Below are 20,647 nucleotides of genomic sequence, written 5' to 3' on the forward strand. Positions count from 1 at the left end.
TCTTTTCTTGTAAAACCAGCTCTCAGTTTCAATAAAGGGTGCAGACACCATGTCTACTTTTAACGCCATTAACTAAGCCATCCTGTTTTTATTGGCGAGATTCAGTTATGTCTGACTCTGTGCTCTGCTTCTACAAGCCTAGACTGCTGGACAACAGATTGTGAAGAGCATATTTTCTTTAAGTCATGATAAATATAGCCTGTTGTTGTTAATAACTTTGCATTTGTTCTGCCATGTCTGTCCTGAATTGTTTGGTAAAAGCCTCTGCATGTTTCTGCTCAAGGTTCTTTCCTTTCTGCTCTCTCCACTTGCTTGCCCAAATGAACGACTGTATTTAAATTAAGATGTACCTTTATGACGTTAAATGTGTACAATAGCTTTCTGGACATTAGTCATGCTTTCTTTTATTGCTGTTCTGCAATAACATTTATGCTGAAATGTTATGTGTCAGCTGTGTTTTTTCCTCCCTCCTTGTGTTTTGTTGCTGTTTAGATGTGAACTTTTAGGTGATACCTTGCTAAATGCCTTATGAAATATTATCAAACTCATACGAATACAACCTAGCCCCGATCTACAATCCAGTATATTTCTAAATACAGTTTATTTGTTTAGTAATACGCAGGGTTTCCACCCATGCATTATAAGCCTGGCGGGCCACCAGGCTTTACTTGCGCCCCCACCAGGCTAAACATTGCTTGTGTATTCATTTAGGTTTTTTAAATGTTTGCCTTTCTCTAAAACTTCATAGTTTTATGTCTAGGTATTGGTAATGTCTTCCAATAACACATAATTACCTAGCGATATTTTCAAATTTCCTGTCAACTTTGAACCATTTTTGTCTCAAAGACATGGCGGCCCATTGGATAACCGCGGTAGCAGTTAGCAACTTTTCTGAAAGAAACCCTGAATACGCGCCGCCCCTCTATTTAATCTCAAAACCTGAACCACATCCACCAACCATCCCTACCGATGCCTGCTTCGGTCGGCAGGGGGCGCGCCTGTCATCCAAACACAGATGAGTTTAGTGTGAGCGAGTGCAGAGGGAGAGGACCCGGCTGCCGCCGCCGTACTATCCGCCCCTGCTGCCGGGGAAGAGGAGAAAACATGAGCTCCAAGAAAGGTGCGTATCTCTTTAACCCGGTTCTGCTAACCGGCTCCTGTCTGTGTTTAACTCTCAGGCTGGTGGGACGTAAAGCGTCAGTCACAAACGACGCTACATGACCCGTGGCAGCCAGTTTTAAGCCCCAATGGTGGTGATGATGTTGGGTTGTTTTCTCTCTCTCTGTGTCTCCACTGTTTTCATGGGACTTCTTCAACGTCGCTAAACTTGAACCAGCAGTGATGGCCATTCAGGCTAGGAAGAGGCGGCCGAAGGGGAAGAGGGATAAAGCGGGTCACCATCGGAGGTAAGCGGGGCGGAGGCGGCGGAGGTGGTGGTGGTTGTTGTGGTGGGGTCGTTGGGGATTGTTCTGCCCAGTGGACGGGACGCGTTTGTTTGCGTTTGCAGGACTTTAGTTTGTTCTTTCTCGTGTGTGTGAGTGAGTGACCGTGACGCTGCGGCTGCATATTAGACACATGGTACAAGGCGTGTTCTTCCATCCGAGCAGCCTTCAGAGGAGTATCTGAAGTTGCCAGCCGATTCCGTGCAGTGTTTTCACCACCTCCACTGGCTTCTCGGTTTAATTTCTTAGATGTTTTTATTTGATTTGATTTTATTTTACATGTGACGCTTTTTCCGTCCTAAAGCGTAGGCAGAGCCCCCCCGCCCCCCATATACCGTCTGTTATTATTTTTTATTATCTTTTTTTTTTTTTTAGGGGGTTGGATGTTATGTAACTTTACTCGGCTGATCGGAGCATTGTTTCCCGGGTTGCGGCTCTTGATTTGCAGTAGTATTTCAGCGTGATTTCGCTGCAGTGGCTCTGTAAAGTGCATGCGAATCGGAGTGCAGATGAGTAGGGGGGCTTTCTTCATGGCACGACGCTATTGGAGCGACGTCACCGGCAGCAGGAGCAAGCAGGCATCAATTAGGTGATACCACCGGAGCGACCACCCCAGGGGGCCGCAGGAATTTGCTGGAATTCCTCACACACAGAGGCATTGAGACGCGGGCAGCCCCTCCATGTGCTCGTGTGTGGGGGGGGGGGGGGGCGTCCACAGAACCAGTTAAAATATGGAAACACCACCAGAGAGGTAAAACGAAGTCAATCACACCAGGTTTTCCCCCAGAAAACTTGCTAAGCCCGGTGGTCGGGGCGCAGAGGCGGTCCACCGTGTTTTTGTATTAAAAGATGTTAAGTAGACAGGAAATGTAAAAAATATTACTGGGTAATTATATGTTACTGAAAACGCCAGTGAAACGCTATTTAAGCCCACAATTAGTCTTAAAAACAACAAATCAAAAAATGTAATTAAAATGAATATCAATTATTTGCACTTCTGTTAAATCCAAATGAAGTCAGCGGCCCCACCAGGCCTTCAGGGGCCCATAAATGCTAATATTCTAACACAGACCACAGATACATAAATGAAACATTTATTTATTGAGATTATCAATGCTGCTAAATTTGATTTAATGGCTTCAGCATACATAAATTAAAAGATTTGAAATTGTTGGCAAGTTACTTTGCAAAAGTTCAAAGAACAATACTCATTGTTAGATTGTTTTGTTACTATAGCAACAATCTGATGCTGTGAGTTTAATCTTTTGAGTTTGAGCTCTGTTTGCCCACAAATACAAATGAGCAAACTGCGATAATAACTTATTGTTTTTAGGTTTTCCAATTAAACTACTCCCCCGCTCCCAGATTTCATTAAATCTGTTAGGGATGCTGATGTTTTTAGCAGCAAGAGGGGCCCCTAAGTCAAATTCTGCTCAAGGACTCATACAGCCGTGGACCGGCCCTGCGTGATGAGTTAAATCCGCTGCACTTCGCACAGAAATGTGCGATAAACGGTAGATTTAATTCAATCCTGCTAATGTGGCTTTCTATTTATAATCTCTCATTTGACAGTAAAGCAGACTTAGCCCCCCCCCATCATTATTGTTTTGAAATTGCAGACAGAACCAGCCGACGACTGGAGACGGCACACACAACCTGTACTGCTGTAGACACCAGCCGGATGCTTTTTTGCACACTAGGTTATCACTTAAAAAAAAACAAACAACTAAGATTCTTAAAGAGATGCATTCATTAAAAATGTTTAAAGTAAATTATTCATCTTGATTGGTTATTGCAGTTAACCAGTTGTTGTTTAGCTTGTGAAAATGCACTTATGCAAGAGTTTGTGTGTCAAGAATGAAGGCTAGCTAACCAGAAACAAGAAAATGTTTCTGGTTAGCTAGCCAGAAACATGGCTATAAATAAAAATAGGTTTTCATATCATAAACTTTAGGTTTAGAGTTTGGAGTTGCGTACGACTAAAGTTGTAAGTGTGTGTTTTTGTGCAAAAAAACTGCCTTGAGATGCATTCTCTTAAAGATTCTTGCATGCATATTAATTTAAAAATGTTCTTCTCTTGAAAGTGTACGTCCACCTGACCACAATTCCCTGAACTCTACCGCACCTAACGTGCACACGGCCACACATTTCCATCGCAGGCCCTGCTCTTCCCTGACGCAGGGGTCGTGATACGCGTGGATATGCTAGAGTGCCTCATAACGAAGTTTGTTTAGTTTGAGGTTTGACTTCACTTCTTTGTGCAAGAACTGAAAGTGGCCGAAATAAAAGGAAGCTTTGAAGAGGCTCTCATGATTATCTGACATCAGCTGACCTGGATGTACTCTTAACTCCGTTCTCCGTCTTTGAGAGATGACTTTTGCCATTGTTGAGCTTTGCTTACCTCTTTTATGAACCTGATCAATAGCTCCATGGGACTGGCTCAGAAACCATTACGCAGTCTTGCGCTCACATTCTCACCACTATCGAAACCTGGAGCTGTAGAGCATTATGTACACAGCCATATTACTTTTTCAATTGTGCTACTTTTGTCTACTAGACTTTGATGTTTTCCCATTTAAAAAAGACGAGGCTTGTTCGGTTTGAACTCACCTGTTCAGAGGCAGACATAGTAAACCCATCTATTCATGTTTCAGAATTAGATTTTTTCTTTTGTTATTTGTTACATTATTCACATGTTCTAAAATATTTGAAAAATAATTTTATAAACTGAAATATCTAGACACAATACTGCTTGACACACAATTGGTTGATGTTTCCATAGGATGCAACCCAGGAGCACCGTTCATTTTACTAGTCGCTGATTGGCTGTATCCCAGTCGTTTAAGGAAAATTAGATGCTACCTTCTGCGGTAGCGCTAAGATGGTTTCCACTGGGCATCTTAATGCATAATATGCATTGCATGTCAAGGTAAATTTGGTGTTTGAACTACTCTTTCAACTTCAAGAGATGCCTATTATTTCTACCATCATAGCTAGAGTATAGAGGCGAGTGCTTAGGGGTTCATATTAGTCAGTCTTAGAATTTATTGTCCAAAGAACAAATGGGAAAGTTAAGGAAAGGCATAGCAGCATCACTCCGTAGTTTGTCTGGCATCCCTTCAAACTCTTAGCTACTTTTTATAGTCTTTACATTTCCTTGAAGTGCCTCAAATTTTCTGTACTTGCAAGATTCTAATTTGGGTTTTTGTCCTTGAAGGAATGCTTTGTCTCTGGACTTTCCAAAAGTTAGCTTCTGTTGGCAAGCAGTGGTGTTAAAGCTTTCTGTGATTCAGTTCAAACCGTTATTGTTTTATCCATTGTGCCTCTTTGGCCGCGCCATGCAGAACTGGATGTTCTTGGAGATATTTTTGTCCACGTACGTGCCCCTGTCAGAAGTTTACTGGGTCTAAGCTGAAAAATTTAAAATGCTAATAGAAGCATTTTGACAAAAGATGTGTTGTACCAGCAAGAAAGGTCTCTGGATCACAAACCTTCACACTTTTACAACCCCCGTGGCAAAAGATTTGAAATCAGGAGGATGTTTTGTCAGCTGTTTTACTTTGGAGCACAAAAAAATAAATCACAAGATATGAGAAAAAAAACTTATTTTATTTAATAACTGAACATTCTGCCACTATAAAGCATACCTCAGTAATCAAGGGCGCGTCTTTTCTCTGCTCAAATAGAGAAAAAAAAAATCACAGAATTTGGAAGGAAAAATAAAAGTCGGAGATCAAGACAAGTACTTTTTCATTTGCGAAAGATAACATGTGTCCAGAACTGAAGGTTCAAAGGCCACTGGTAATCTGAATGGCTTTCAAATTCAATAAATGTGTGGACTCAAACTTCCCAAGTCACTTTCAACAGAAGAAGAAGAAGAAGAAACTTCCACTGCTGATTTGGCTTCAGGGTTGGGATCCCTCCAATGCTGCATTTGGAAGAAATTATGTCTCTCCAAGGACAAAGGTACGCCTCTCTTACACTTTTTATATGCGCTACCCGGTGATCCTGGACAATTTTCAATCAACACTTGAACAAGCTTGAGTCTCCTTCAGATTCTTTGAGTCTTTCTGCATCACCGAATTACAAACTGCGCAATCTGAGAACAAGGCAAGTAGCCACTAATTCTCAAAGAGCAAGTCCAGAAACTCAGGGAGCAATGGTTCCACTAGGGCTACAGAATGAATGCTGAATGGCTGCTGCTTAAACTTTTGTGGTGGCAGCGACCTGCACATCGGACGACCCAACAAAGAGAACATGGGCAAAGCAAATTGAACATCTAAAATCTTGATGTTTCAATCTCAGCCAACCACAGGTCAGCTGCATGAACTACCCAGTGTGGAAAAATCACAGTTGTAGCATTCATTATTCAGTGTCACCCAGAGCAGCATGTTGTTTGCAAGGACAATGAAATTTAACACCTCAACATTGGGCTTCTGTCTCTTTAAGGAACTCCTGCTCTTTCTGACACTCTGCCTTCAAGAAGTCATCACAACATGGCTCCTCAATTAACCATTTAACAATGTTTTTACCAACGTTGCACTGAGAAGCAGCTCCTATAAGCAGATGCGCAGTTCCACCGGGTGTTTGCTAATTGATGCTGGCTAGTCTGAAGGAGCTGAGTGGGGGAGTCGGCGTGAAAGCCTGGAAGCTTAGAAACTGCAACTCCGAGGAGGAGCTTTATCCTCGAAGGCGGGGCTTGGCCCATCCAGGCGTTTTGAATGGTTGCCATGGGAGACTAAAGGATTTTTCAGACATGATTGAAAGAATCAAAGCAACATTCCAGGTATGTTTTTGATGAGAGAAAAACATAATAGCAGCATGTACAACTGAAAACGTCAATTTTACATGACATTGCCCCTTGAAATTGCAGATAATTTGTATTTAGCAACATTAATATCTTTTTTGGTCTAAACAATCTGATGTAATATTTATTTCCACTTTGCGTGGGAAATTTTGTGACATAAGTTGTCTTTCATTTCAAGTGCACCTTTTTATTGGATTGGATTTCTTCCCACAAATAATAGATGATTGCACCCATCATTGAGCTTGTCGCCATGATGACTCCTGTAATAAAGCAGCTGGAGAAATTCCAGATTGTGTCCTTTTCCACGACGATTGCAGCCACTGCAATGAAGCCAAAGTCTGCAAGAAAGGCTAATTAGAGCTGGCATCAATGTATTGGCAACACGTCGAACTCTATGGAGCTGTGGCCTTCTACTTCCTCTTGATCTTTTTGGTTTGTCCTCTGGGGTGAGTCGGTTCCTCTCTCCAGCTGTTGTTTTTAGCAGCGGAACACATAAAGCTACCTCAGTATGTTGGCATTTGTTACTCATAACTTTTCCTGACAGCAGTAGAGAGTCTAAATGCTAATATTTTTGTCGGGATATATATCTGTCAGCTTGCAGATCCTTTCCTAGCTCTGTGTGCCATTCTGCACGAAATGAGCTGAACCCAAAAGGACGTATGTTCCCACACAGCGCTTTGTGAACCTCTCAGATTGTTTGTGCACAGACTTTTTTTTTTCGTAGCTATTGAATGTGGAGGAGAGCGGGCAGCTGGAATCATGCGGAGGCTGAAACTAGCATCTGTGACAAAGACTTGATGTGTTTTAAGGTAGAAAACAAACCAAAATATTAACTGTGACAAACTGAAAGTTTAGGCAGACAGAACATGCTAAGTTCAGTTGCGTATCCAATTAGAAGATTTTTTGCAAACGACCAATAATTTAGTCATTTTATTCGGTCAGTTCTTGTACTTTGTAGGCGCCATATCAGTCTTTCATCAACAGCACAGTTTGAATGTAATTCCACATTTCTACGTCCACCTCCCTATCTGACCAACATTCCCATGCTCAGCTCCCACCCACTAATTGTTTCCTCTGTGAAAGATGTGCAAATAGCATTAAAATAATAATATCAGCTGCTTTGTTTTTTAGATTAAAGTTTAGTTTTACTTAATACTTCAATGTTTGTTTGTATTTTTTAAGTTGACCCAGGGTGTTTACGAACTTTTAGTCAGCAATCTGGCTTTCTAGGGTGTAATATGATGATGTTATATGCAGGTGCATCAGAAGGTACGAGGATGGAGAGGGCGGATGAAGAAAGTGCAGAGATGGAATCAGAGGAAATCGCATTGTCTTGCAGAAGTACTAACATCTCTTGAACCTTTTCACATTTTGTCATATGAGAAACACAAACCTTAATCTTTTAAGTGATTGACAAACATGCAGCCCTAGAAAAATATGAGGAGGGGGATGGGAGTGTGTGATGGATGGGCTTCAAATTTTCTCAGCCGAATAGACAAATCTGTCAAACCAGAGTGGTGAATGAGATAATCTGAGGTTGATTGATCTTATAGATCGACAAACGATTAATTGATAACTGTCTTAAAAACTGAATTTTTGTCTTCTATCAATTGGGCTGACCGTCTTTTTCCATAACATGGTGGGCTTAATTTAAAAAAGAAGCACATCATTACATTTGAACATTATATGTGTTAAATACTGACTGAACAAACAAAGCCTTCTCACATTATTAAACTCAGGAAGACACCAAAATCACTCAATACTTATTGGCATTATGTCTTTTTATATCATGTCACAATTTCCTCCGCTTTTCTGTCTTCATCCCATTCCTCGCCTTCATAGCAAATCAGAAAGTTTTGGTTGAGAAGTTGACGCTGCTCCGTCATAAAGCTCGGCTATGTAAGGTAATAACTTGTGGAGTTTGTCAAGTGCTTATATTTCAAAACGCAACCTTATATTGTGCATTGTTGCATCCCACAACTGACTTCGTTTGGACCGTTTCTGGGATAGCTCCGCCATCTTTAATTGTGACCGGCTCCGCTTAAAGATGTTCGGTGGCGCCATCTGCTGGATGGCGGCCACACTGCAACATTGAAAGAGGGTCCAAGCGGACGTTATCAATCCAAATGGAACTAATTGTAATCTAATAAACATTTAAACGACAATTAATCGTAAGTCGATTAACTGTTTTTGGTGTAAAAGTTCAAGAGGGATGAATATTTTTACACTGTAACTAAACTAATTTATGACGAATCAAAGTCTCCTGTCACTACCAGACAGACCTGAATGACAGGCATCCACGCACCGGAGGGGACAAAGATCACCGTGCTTTCATAATTGTCTTGGCCACAACAAAGCCCTCCACACCCACTTTCTGTCTTGCAGGAAATGCAGGATGAAATTCACTTTACGTCAGGCTGCTGAACTGTGCTTTACACCGTCAGAGGTGCAGAATTAATCAGATACCATAAATCTAGCTGTGCACGGATGATTAATTATCTAGAAACTTGGCGGAGGACGCATGTCTTAGTGCCGCACGATCCATTTTCGGCCACTTTTGGGATCAGCACAATGTGGAAACCTAGCATATTTGTGGGCGAGGTGAGCCCGATGGCGAAAAGTTGTTTTCAAAAATGGTGGATCATTTTTGTGTTCTTGTTTCTCGGTTAAAAAAAAAGAACAAAGAAAGAAACCCAATTTTTGGTAAGTTCTCCTAAAGTCTTTCCTTTCACAGACATGTCAAATACAAATCCAGCAGAAATGAATGAGCCCACTCTCATCCTGTCAGAGAGAGAGAGAGGGTCTGCTGCTCTCAGATGATTCATTGTTACAGACTGAATTGTGTGGAGATATTAGTCGTTTCCTGCGTGTCTGAGTGGGAAGGATTTTTTTTCCCCTGGTGGCCACAATGCTTATATTATTACTCCCTCACCGACTAATTGAACACAGAAGTAGGCAGGGCTGATAATCTGCGGTTATACGAAATCAATCTCATTCGCTCACGTGCTTTTGGGGACGAATTGTTGAGCTGATTCGAGCTGGTTCAGAATTTGCCATGCTGCTTTTCACTCAGGCTCAAAGACCAGCGTGTCGATCAGACCAAATGAAGATTTTGAGCGAGGGCGATTGAGAGGAAGAGACCCTCTAGTTCTCTCACTGTGTGGTCCAGATGGGATTTACAGGAAGTACGGATTTGCCCCTCGCGCGTCACGCTCATGACATGCAGTCCAGGCCTGTGGTGGCAGGCCAGTGGGTTGTTATGGAGAGTCATTACTGGGGCATGTAATTCTGTGAAGACAGGAGCTCATCACAGGATGGAAATCCTCATAGCTGCTCTCTACTGCCACCTTCTGGCTAAACTTGAGGTCAGAATTCCTTGACATAATTTGTTTTTTGATGATTTACGGACAAAAGGATACATTTGCAGGTAGATTTCTGCATTAAACAAAAAACTCAACTATTTGGAATAATCGGACAACTTCTATGTTTAAAACAATATTTAATGTATTTATAACAACTGGGAATCATAGCTTAACTATAGTTTTCGCAGCCACTTAACCGTAATTGTTATTTTCTTAATTTTTGCTACTGTAAACATTGAAAGCTTGAGGATTGTCGAGATTTGATTTTGATGCGCCCCAGCCTGGTTTTTCTGTCAATATTCAAGTGATCCTGGATGTTCATGGATTCAAATATGGAGGACGATGCCGTCAGGAAGGGAAGTACCTTCATGTTGGAGTTCATCTTGACAGATTTCAGCTGTTTTGCTCTTTTTCTGCCATCCTTACTGTTTGTTTGATGAACCTGAGATTACATTTCCTTCATGTGTCTGCAATCTGGACGAATGGCTACAGTCACATGCACTTAATCCTGTTAATACTAGCAAAAGTGTTTACAGACTTCATACTGAAGGTGGTTTTGTAGCTTTTACATTCGACATAGGAATCAATAATGTATCTAATTTCAAAGTTATTAGGTTCCTCAGACTTTTCTCGTCATTTCTTTCCACAGATGAGTCTGGAAATGAATCCAAACAATCCAGTTCCTTATTCTTTTTAAATAGACTGAATTTAAAAAGCGTGAAATAATATGGTGCTAACTTACATTGTGTAAGACTGAAAATTAGATCATTTTTTGCCCTTTTTTGTTTGTTTTTGTCTTTAAAAGAGCTCCATCTTGGTCAGATTGGATGGCCAATGTTTATGAATGTGCATTTTCAAGTCTTGCCACAGTTTTCTATTTAGACTGAGGTCTGGACTTTAACTAGGCCATTCTAACATACGTATATGATTTGATCTAAAGCCTACCATTTATCTGGCTGTATATGTGGACTGGTTGTCCTAATCAGCTTATTTGAACCATGACTATAATGAAAACGTCACGACTCTACTGAAGGATAAAAACAAATCTGTCTACACTACTCTATAGTATGTTGTGGTAAAGCAAATAATAAAATAAAAACATTGATTTTGAGTGTCTGTTTGCTTTAGTACAGTATATGATTGTTATGTTCATTGAGGTGTAAAAAGATTTTCTATAAACTAAGCAGATTAGTGGAGATTTATTTCTCACTGTGATAATTTCTTTATTTTCTATAATATTTTGTATTTATATATTTTTTATATAATTGTTGCAGCACACTGTGGCCGCTCAAAACCATGCCTTCCTGAGGTTTTTGGGGCTGTTAAAGTGATAAAAATGCTGCTATTCATTGTTTATAGAGCTCACCAATCTTCCTGATCGTTTGCATTTGGTCTCGCCGACCTCAGGGCAGCTTCGATGTGGCCTGAGCAGCTGCATCGTGAAAAGGTTCCGACTTAAGACAGAAGGTTTGTGGTTACAAATAAAGGATCGAAAATAATCTGGATCTTCACTTGACTGTTTGAACTTCGTCTGTCAGCTGTCGTCCGTTGCTGCTGATTTAAATTTATCCGCCACGTTTCATAAGACATAATAATAGTAATGAGCTCAAGTGGAAAATAATCTGCAGAAAATGTCTGATGATGAGAAATCAAGATGCCTCTCATGTCAGCGTTGTGGTTCCGCAGAGCAGCACAGTCGAACATTTTTCCCCTTTTGGCTCACCAGTAATTACAGATGATATGACGGACGCAGACTCTCGAACAGCAAAGCAGAATCAATACACAGTCGCACGAGTCGGTGGCAGTCGGTGTCCGTGTTTGCAGTCTATTTACAATTTTTTGTGTGTCTCAGTATCTCTTCAGCTCGGTAATTCATCGAGTGTGTGTACTCTGCATCCGCTTCTTTCCATCAAAGCTGCTGCTGCCACTGTAAACATCCAATGACTCCTCTGAACAGCCTGGCTTCCTCATTTACTCATGTCAAATCCCCTGGTTTCAACATTTACGCATGCCTCATCTTTAGATGTGTTTCAGATAAAACTTCAGAGCCTCTCAAAACTATCTATACCCATTTAGCGTTTTGATTTTTTTTTTTGTCTCCTTACAAGAGCAAACTCCAGTGTGCTCCATCCATCCTTTGCACCCTAAGAAAACAACGGGTTGTCGCGTGGCGCCTCGCATACACAGACCTAATTAATATGTTATTAGTAAGCAATCCCACTCGATTTTAATCTCTCCACACTGCTCAGTCTGGACTTTCTCCCATTGAAGTATATTTCTCCGGTAGAATGTCAGCCAATCGGCGAACAGAAGGACAAGTTGTGAACGATGACATTGATTCTTCTGTTTTAGAATTGTAGTCTGTCTGTAGTTTTAGCAGTGGCAGCGGAGGAAGTGAAAGACGCCGTTCGGTTTCAAATATTGAGCATTATCGGTCATCTTGTTTGGCTCGGCACGTCTCTCTCTCTGCAGGGGAAGATGGTTGTTTACAGCACAAAAAAATTAGAACCGCTTGCATGTCATCATGGCCAAACATTAGCGACTGGGTAAAATTTAAAACGTTCATCCAGACCCAGACAAAGCGAAGTGTAGAACGAGGTGCTACGCTAGTATTAGATCAAAACATATTTATGCGCTAAACCCCGTCCTTGGGTCTTGTCTGCGACAGTAAATCAGCAGTTCTGCTAGATAAACGATGGCATTCACTGCGCTGACATAATGCAAGGTGGTGACCTCCGGCCTGCCCCCTTTTACGGCTGCAGGGTTGTTTTCGCAGCTCTGGAACACAGGGTCCTTATTGTTGTGCTCCTCACCCAACCTCCCCCTGGTCTCTGCCTGCCCTTCATCCATGCTTGCAAACAAAGTACGTGGAAAACATCTTGTGTTTATCCTGATCTAACCCCCAACACCCACCTCACACACACGCACACTCCCCAAAGTGCCGCTGTTTACATCCCCCAGCGGCCCTGTAGTCCATCACTGAGTCGTCGTATCGAGTGAGAAGTGCGTTGTGTGCAGGTTCACTCTCAAGCGTGCAATTCCTCAGTCCGTCCTTTAGGGGGCAGACATGTCCCATCTTTTAAACTTTGATGAAGGGATTCTTTCTCTCCTGGTAATTTCGACTGAAAATAAAATATATTTTTAGTCGTCACCTTATTTGCTAATTAAAATCAGTAATTGTTTTTTTTTTTAAATGACTGATTCTATCACAGGGCTGCACAGTGGCGCAGTTGGTAGCACTGTTGCCTTGCAGCAAGAAGGTCCTGGGTTTGATTCCCGGCCCGGGGTCTTTCTGCACGGAGTTAGCATGTTCTCCCTGTGCATGCGTGGGTTCTCTCCGGGTACTCCGGCTATTAGCATTAGTTAGTTGAAGGCATTATATTATTATTATTATTATTATTATTATTATTATTATTATTATTATTATTATTATTATTATTATAAGAAATGATAATAATAACATAATTATATGCACATTGAATTCAGTTGAACAAGTCCTTAGAAAACATGTTTCTTTATAGTTGCAGATGCATTTAGCAAAAGTTCTGTTCAGTTTCTGGTTGCATCAGGCGATCAACTAATTCAGCTAATAAGTTTCTGTTTGACTTTTGTCAACCTCAGTGTGGAACACAAAATCCTTTAAGATGCTTTGTCAATTTATCTAATTTCATACTTCTTACCGAGCAATTTTTCCAGCACTCAGTGAGTCGCCAGTCCATCCATGTGTCCCATCTGCTTGTCTGCCTTCCTTTACATTCGTAGTTTGGACATGGAAAAACTGAACAGTTAACATTCCTGTTTGGATTTTAAATGACTGAGGAAGTTGAAAGTTGTAGGTCTGTGCGGCGAGGTTGGCGGAAGGTGCTGCCTGATCCGTCATGCGATCCGTTTAAATGTGTCAGCCGGGCGGCACAGCTGGAGGCCATGGAGCAGGGAGAGAGAGAGGGAGGTCACAGGTCACTCATTCATCCATTAAACGTACACCACTTGGTGAATGAGCTCTGTCACCCACACACACTGGGATGTAGAGGTGTCACCATCACTTTAAGGGACATTCAGCTGATTTTTATTCATGTCCTGGACAGTTGCCTGGACTTTACCAAACCTAGCAATCGTGCCTCTGTATCTCTGAAGGAAAACACTCTGCTTTACAATTTGACTGTAAAAATAACAACAAAAGCAATAGTAAGAAATCAGAATCTGACACACCTGTCCTAGAAAGTAGAAGGTGCTTATCTGTATGTGTGGATGAATTGCAGCCAGTTACTTCTAAAACCCTACAGTGTGCTTTTTGTGTGTATGCGTGTGTGTGGGGGTGTGCGTGTAAGATACTAAAGTTAATAAAGAGTGTCATAGGATTTCAAAATGCCAATTAGAGATACTTCAATCAGCAACTTATTAGAATTGGACTAATTTCCTTTGATTTTGCCCTGATCAGTGATTAGCGGGTCAAACACAGAATAATCTGACATTATTTAATTTGACATTTAATTTTTTATTTTTTCTTCTCCGAAGAGTTTTTGCGGCGCTAGTGGCTCGTATTTTTTCAACAGTAGGCAGACAGGAAGGAGGGTGAGGAGAGGGGGGAAGACATGTGGTAAAGGTCGTCGGGACCGGGAGTCGAACCCGCGACGTCTGCGTCGAGGACTAAGGCCTCCAAACGTGGGGCGTGCTAACCCCCTGCGCCACCACAGCACGCCCCAACATTTAATTTTTTTTAATTTAAATCAAATCAAACTGATATCTCGCACTGCATCAACCTACAAACGGTGTTTGTGTACTTTTTGAGGGGTTAAATAAAAATCAAATAAAGGGTATAGATGGGTCTGGTCAACATGACTCAAAATAAAGTCTAGGATTTTTTTACACTCTAAATCCAATTTCTGGTTTTCAAGAGGGTTTTTTTTTCTCCCTTTCTTTTTTTAGGAAGAAATTACAAATGGCAGAAAATATTTTCTAAAACTTTCAACAGTTTCTATTTCAGTCAAAATAAATACAAGCTGTAAAACGAGATGGTAGGATCTGGACGGGCTGACATCACTCTGAACTACAGAAGCCCAAGGGAACAAAACAAACCCTCAATTTCCAAAAAATTAATTTTCATAACAGTAAATGGATCTCCAGTTATGGATGTATAACATAAAGTATAAATGGGAATGGAAAATTGCTCCCTGTATCAAAGAAATCTGCTGCATTTTTCTTCTCTTGTTTTCATTTAGTTCAAAGGGGAAAATAATCCAAATTGGTCAACATTGGATTTAGCTAAAAACCAGAAATAGTTATTAATAAGGAAAAATGCATAGATTATTTGACAGATTGTAAATATTAAACAGAGAAGATCACTTTGTACCTAAACCAATGTTAACCCCCATGGTAATTTTATAAGTGACATCTTCTGTATTTATTAAATTTGTTGTTTTCATTTTTGATTAAATGTTCTTTCTTATTAAGCTTATCAGGACTTTCCCCTTCACATAAGAAATGTGGTCTCTTTGTCTCTTAAAGTTAAGCAAATAGCTTAATGTTTATCAATTTTCTTCACTTATGATAAATGATGTACTTTATGTACATTAAACTTGAAGACTATGACAAAATGTCATGGAGGTAAACATTTTTTGTTTCAAATTTAAGCAAACATGACAGCATAAAAGCTTTTTCATTTTTAGCTAAAGTCATCATACGGTTAGAATTTCATCTCTGTGCCCAAATTTGAAATATTACCAACTGTATAACGCAGCTTATGTCCTTGTAGACGATATTTGCAGGATATTAGAAAAACATAATATGCAATATGGGTGAATCCTGCGATAGTATGGCATTTAAAAAAAATTTATGATATAAAACTATATCGATAATCGATAACAACAAATTTGCAATGTATTGCGCAGATCTGTTCCATGTGCTCCAAACACTGACACAGTTTGCACCAAAAGTCACTTTGCTTGTGTTTCCACTTGGGGGCGCTGTTTCCTCTGAGCGCTTCCTTCGACAGCAAGGTCGCTGACACAAAGGGCAAAGCCACCACATCTCGTTCATCTGCAGAGAACATAAGCTGGGCAGGGTGGACACGCTCTCCTCCTGCATTTGTGTGATTTGAGTGGACCTGATGTCCAGAACACATTCTCTGGTGTTTTGGAGGGTTTTCGCCTGCACAGACCCCTATTTTGCCTCTGTCGCTCTCTCTCTCTTTCTCTCTCCCTCCCCAGCATCCACCGGGCGGTAAGGAGAACTAGGCCGCTTAAAGATAGCTCCCGGCAGCCTCAATGCCACCTCCCAAAATATATCTGCTCATGAGAGTCATCATCTCTCTTCCTCCCTCCCCCTCTTCCTCATCCTTCTTTTACTCCATCTCCTTTTGGAGACAGAAAGCAAGAATCGACATTGGAATTTTGTTAATCGATATTCAGCATGATCTTTTTTTTTCTTTTTTTTCATGAAAATATATTTTAGAAGCTGAAGTTTGACTTTGATTGTTCCTCAGTGGAGTGACGACTTCAAGACTGAATTCATTAAGATTAGTGCGGATTTAGAAGAGAAAGCTGTAAGAATTTTTGGGCTCATCCTTTAAATAGGAAATCTATGTTGGAGGACTCTCCTTTATTCAATTTGTTGTCCAAAACTTATGAATTTACAAAATGACCTTTATGGTTTTTTAAAATTTTTTTTATTATTATTTCTTTGGATTCATATTTAATGCAGTACCAGTAAAATTCACTTAAGAAGAATCTAAAAACCCTTTTTACAGGAAAGTGTTTACAGTTCACCAACCAAGAAACAAAGCCATACATGAAATTGATGACTAAAAAGCTGAATGCACCATCTCAAATGGGCTCAATATTTGTCCTGCTGCCTGGATGGCTGCGCAGGGACCAAGACTGTAACCCCCCGCATCCCGCCCAGCCCTCCCTCTCCCATTGGCCCACATCCACAGAGAATGAGGACAATAGTTTGGCTCAGAGACATGTGTGCCTAATGTAGTCCTTTTATGTGGGAAAGAGGGACTGTATGGGAGTGGAAGTGAAAGGGGATCATTGCATTGCTGTTTTCCTTCCTTCGCGTGTCGCCCAGATCTCGCTGACTTCTGCAATGGTGACTTTCAGATGCTATTCAGGGAAAAAAAAAAAAGTTTATGAGGGGGGGGGGGGACCTCTGTGTGCTCTGAAAAAGTGTGGAAACATTTATATGTTCAGATATTGTCTGTGAATCCATCCATCCATTTTAGTCCATTTTAAAGTATGTCTTTTCTGATATAATTGTCAGAAAAGACCTGACAACTATGGGAATTTGAGAAAAGTATGGATTTGGAAGATTTTTGAGTGCATAGTAACTGGATTTTGTTTTGATGGAAAAACCAAAAAAAATGCAACGCTGTTCATATTGTTATGGTTGTAATAATGAAACCTTTTAACTTCTGTCCAAAAGTAGGCCTTCTCCTTCTACCAAGACCTTTTTTTACTGCCCTCATTTTAGGGCTGGGTGATATGGACCTAAAGTTATATTGCAATAATTTGTAGTAATATTGTGATAACAATAAAAGTGGCAATAAGAATTATGTATCACATCTTCTTTAGGTATTTGTATGGCCGTGGCTGCATGACACGGCAATCATAAATAGCCCCACAAGCACAAATACTGCTCTTGAAACACATACCTATTTGTTATGGGTATGTGTTTATTCATATATATATACAGTACAGACCAAAGGTTTGGACACACCTTTTAATTCAATGAGTTTCCTTTATTTTCATGACTATTGACATTGTAGATTCACACTGAAGGCATCAAAACTATGAATAACACATGTGGAAATATGCACTAAACAAAAAAGTGTAAAACAACTGAAAATACCCCTTATATTCTAGTTTCTTCAAAGTAGCAACCTTTTGCTGTGATTACTGCTTTGCACACACTCTGCATTTTCTTGATGAGCTTCAAGAGGTCGTCACCTGAAATGGTTTTCACTTCATAGCTGTGCCCTATCAGGTTAATAAGTGGGATTTCTTGCCTTATAAATAGTCATGAAAATAAAGAAAACCCATTGAATTAGAAGGTGTGTCCAAACTTTTGGTCTGTACTGTGTATATATATATATATATATATATATATATATATATATATATTCCCTTCTTACCCTCATATAAAAGCATGAATTACCACTTTTTTGTATCAGTTGGTCACAAGGCAAGGCATTTATTAACATTTGTTTGACAGAAGTGTTTGGTTTGGAAATTTGCTGACAGTCTCTAAGTGAACCTCCGAGCGCTTGAGGAGAGAGCTTGAGAACGGCTGGGCAAAATTAGCGTTCGTAAATCGGATCAACCTTGAGCTAAATGCCGCTCGCTCTGCGGATGTTGGAATAGCCAATATCCAACTCGAAACTAACTTCACTGCGGTCGGTAACACAGTAAAAACACCGGGATAAAGTTTGTTTTGGTCTGTGGCCTGTAAAGATGGCACCGAGTAACTGCGCGAGACGCAAACGCCCCACAACGTCTTACGCAGTGACGTTGGTTCCAAAGCTCTATTGGCCAATAGGAGGTGGGCATAGAAGGCAGCTCTCCTCATTAACACAAAGATGCACATGGAGAAGCAGAAAAAGGACAAGCAGAAAAAGGAGAGGAGGCTTGTATAAGGAAAAGACAAAACACAATATCTACTTTTCTTGACAAACGCATGTTTAGGAGAAAAGAAAAAGAAAATATGTATATTTCTTTAAGGAAACTCATGTGTAAGGACAAGGAAAAACTAAATATATATTTTTGCTTTTATTTCTTGTCAGTTTTGGTCCTCCATACATGCTAACACCTTCATTGTATTCTGTGATTGAGGCTGCCGGCAGCTCCCTAGCTAGCTAGCTAGCATTTTTTTTTTTTTTTTTTTTTTTACCTTTGTAAAGGGCACAAAGCCGGGTTCACAATTTTTACTATGCTTCATTGTAATACAGCAAGTTACCCAAACCACCCCTTATATTAATAGTTTGTTACATTTTATTCAAGGTGGCGTTGAAAAGGTCTTTAAAAGACTCGCTGTAACCTAAACATATCCCGTTTGGTGTGGTGCTCCTGAATTCTGTATCATCTGTATCATCCCGTCCAGCCCCCCGTTTTGCATATTTCAGTTGCACATTCACATGCAACTGTACGCATACCTCTACACAACAATATCGAGGTCAGACTGATAGACGGAGGACCCCCCTCCCATTTCCCCCTCTTCGCCGCACACCCTCTGGCTGCCTCTCTGCGAGCTGTTCAGTCATGTAGAAGCAGCCCCATCTGCCCCAAGAGATGGCGAGAATACAGAGGCAGACAGGAGACACACACGCACACACGCATGCATGTGCACAAATGCAAAGCAGGCAGAGGTGGAAGTGGGGAGAGAGGATGCCAGAACAAGAGAAGCATGATGGGGGGGCAGTGAAGCAGATTTGTGCAGCGTTGCCCTGAGATACAGGATGTCGTAATAAGGCAATTGGAAGAGAGAGAGAGAGAGAGAAACTAAGCAAAATGGAAACAGGGGAGGAGTTTGAAGCCTCAAGGAGAAAAACACGAGTTTTCCTGTCTGTGTCACAAGCAGACACCCCTCCGCCCGAGCAGAGAGTGGGACGCTCCGCCTCGCTCTGGGCTCTGTTGTTGTGCAGAGCTGCATGCACTGGGCCTGACAGAGCCGAGCCTGACAGGAAGACGAGGAAGACCTCAAGACAGAGACATGCTGCGGACCGAGAGCCGGGAAGCTGTGTCATCATCCTGTCCGACCAGCACCGCCGCGGAGGAGAGAGACGAGGCCAAGGCGGCGGAGAGGACGGGCAGCATCAGTGAAAGCAGGAGAAAGTGAAGGGGAGAGGAGAGGCAAGGTGAAAGGAGGAAGGAAAGGGAGGGAGGAAGGAGGCTGGAGCATGAGGAGGGGCGCCTGACTGACTGACTGACTGACTGACTGACTGACATTGCTGCTGCTTTCAGCTCTAAACACACACAAGAGGACGCAGACCCAGACAAAATCGGGCTCCGTCCTCCATCTCTTCCTTCTTCTTCTTAAAGCAAGAGGATATAGAGAAGGACGACGACGAAGAGGAGGAGGAGAAGGAGGGGAGTTCAGTAACCCTCTCCTCTCCTGCACTCAGACACACACAGCAGAGACAGAGGCAGAGAGGAGGACAGCAGGAAAAGGAAAGAGAACGCGGCTTTGTGCTCTTCATTTCGCCGTCTCCTGCGGTCGCTCGGCCGGAGAGCGGCTAACAGGCACCGCTCATGTCCGTGAACTCAGAGAAATCCTCGTCCCCTGAAAGGTAACACCTCTTTGCTGATGCTTATCGTATCACTCATCCCCCCCGTGCATGTCTAATAGTTTTTTTTTTTTTAATTATCATTATTATTTTTGGTGTTCTCAAATCTCCCACCGCCAGCCTGAACGCCTGCATGTTTTCACTCTTCCTTTCTCTTTCTGTCTGTGCTGGTTTCTTCCATTGTTCGAGAAACAACACTGACACATAATAATACAGCCGTTCGACATCATTTAACAGTAAAATCCCATTTACACATCTACGAGGCTCTGATGATGACAAACAATGCACAGACAAATATATATATATATATATATATATATATATATATATATAGTGTCTATGATGGTGGTGCACAGAGCTTACACAGCACAGAGTGTCAACACACGTCAACATCAGCTCAGCCAGCAGCACCAATGCAAGACAACAGCTCACTACATGACGCACCAGAATGCATGCTGTTTCTGATCAGCAAATATCAGCTTTAAAATGCTTCGGCCAGTCAGATGAGGTATGTTCCTATGATAAAAGAGCCAATCTTGTTGTAGCATGCTCTCTCACAAGGCCTGCTGTCTGTCTCGTCATCCAGCCCAACACGCATCATGACCGTGCATAAGCCAGAATGAGATTCTAACGGTGTGAAAGAAGACCTTGAGTTAAATAAATAAATAAAATATCACCATTTTACCAGTATTTACTCACAGATTCAAACTGCTTCAAATCAGCAGTTATTTCCACTGCTACTAAAACAGTAACACTA

General features: G+C 41.3%; 1 protein-coding gene across 5 annotated transcripts in view; it reads left to right on the forward strand.

Moving 5' to 3' along the window:
• The first annotated feature begins 954 nt into the window (after positions 1 to 954).
• Positions 955 to 20,647, forward strand: part of srpk2 (SRSF protein kinase 2) — a 71,940-nt gene continuing 52,247 nt past the window's right edge. For 3 of the 5 annotated variants that reach the window (XM_032590360.1, XM_032590381.1, XM_032590375.1), the window contains exons 1-2: positions 955 to 1,120; positions 1,337 to 1,406. In XM_032590360.1, the coding sequence (XP_032446251.1) occupies positions 970 to 1,120; positions 1,337 to 1,406 (221 nt within the window). In that variant the 5' untranslated portion in view covers positions 955 to 969. Of the gene's footprint in view, positions 1,121 to 1,336; positions 1,407 to 19,163; positions 19,894 to 20,647 lie in introns of those variants that run through there. The other 2 variants (XM_032590367.1, XM_032590400.1) reach the window with 2 other exon arrangements.

The sequence above is a fragment of the Xiphophorus hellerii genome, chromosome 2, assembly GCF_003331165.1.
Source record: "Xiphophorus hellerii strain 12219 chromosome 2, Xiphophorus_hellerii-4.1, whole genome shotgun sequence".
In the NCBI taxonomy this organism is placed as follows: Eukaryota; Metazoa; Chordata; class Actinopteri; order Cyprinodontiformes; family Poeciliidae; genus Xiphophorus; species Xiphophorus hellerii.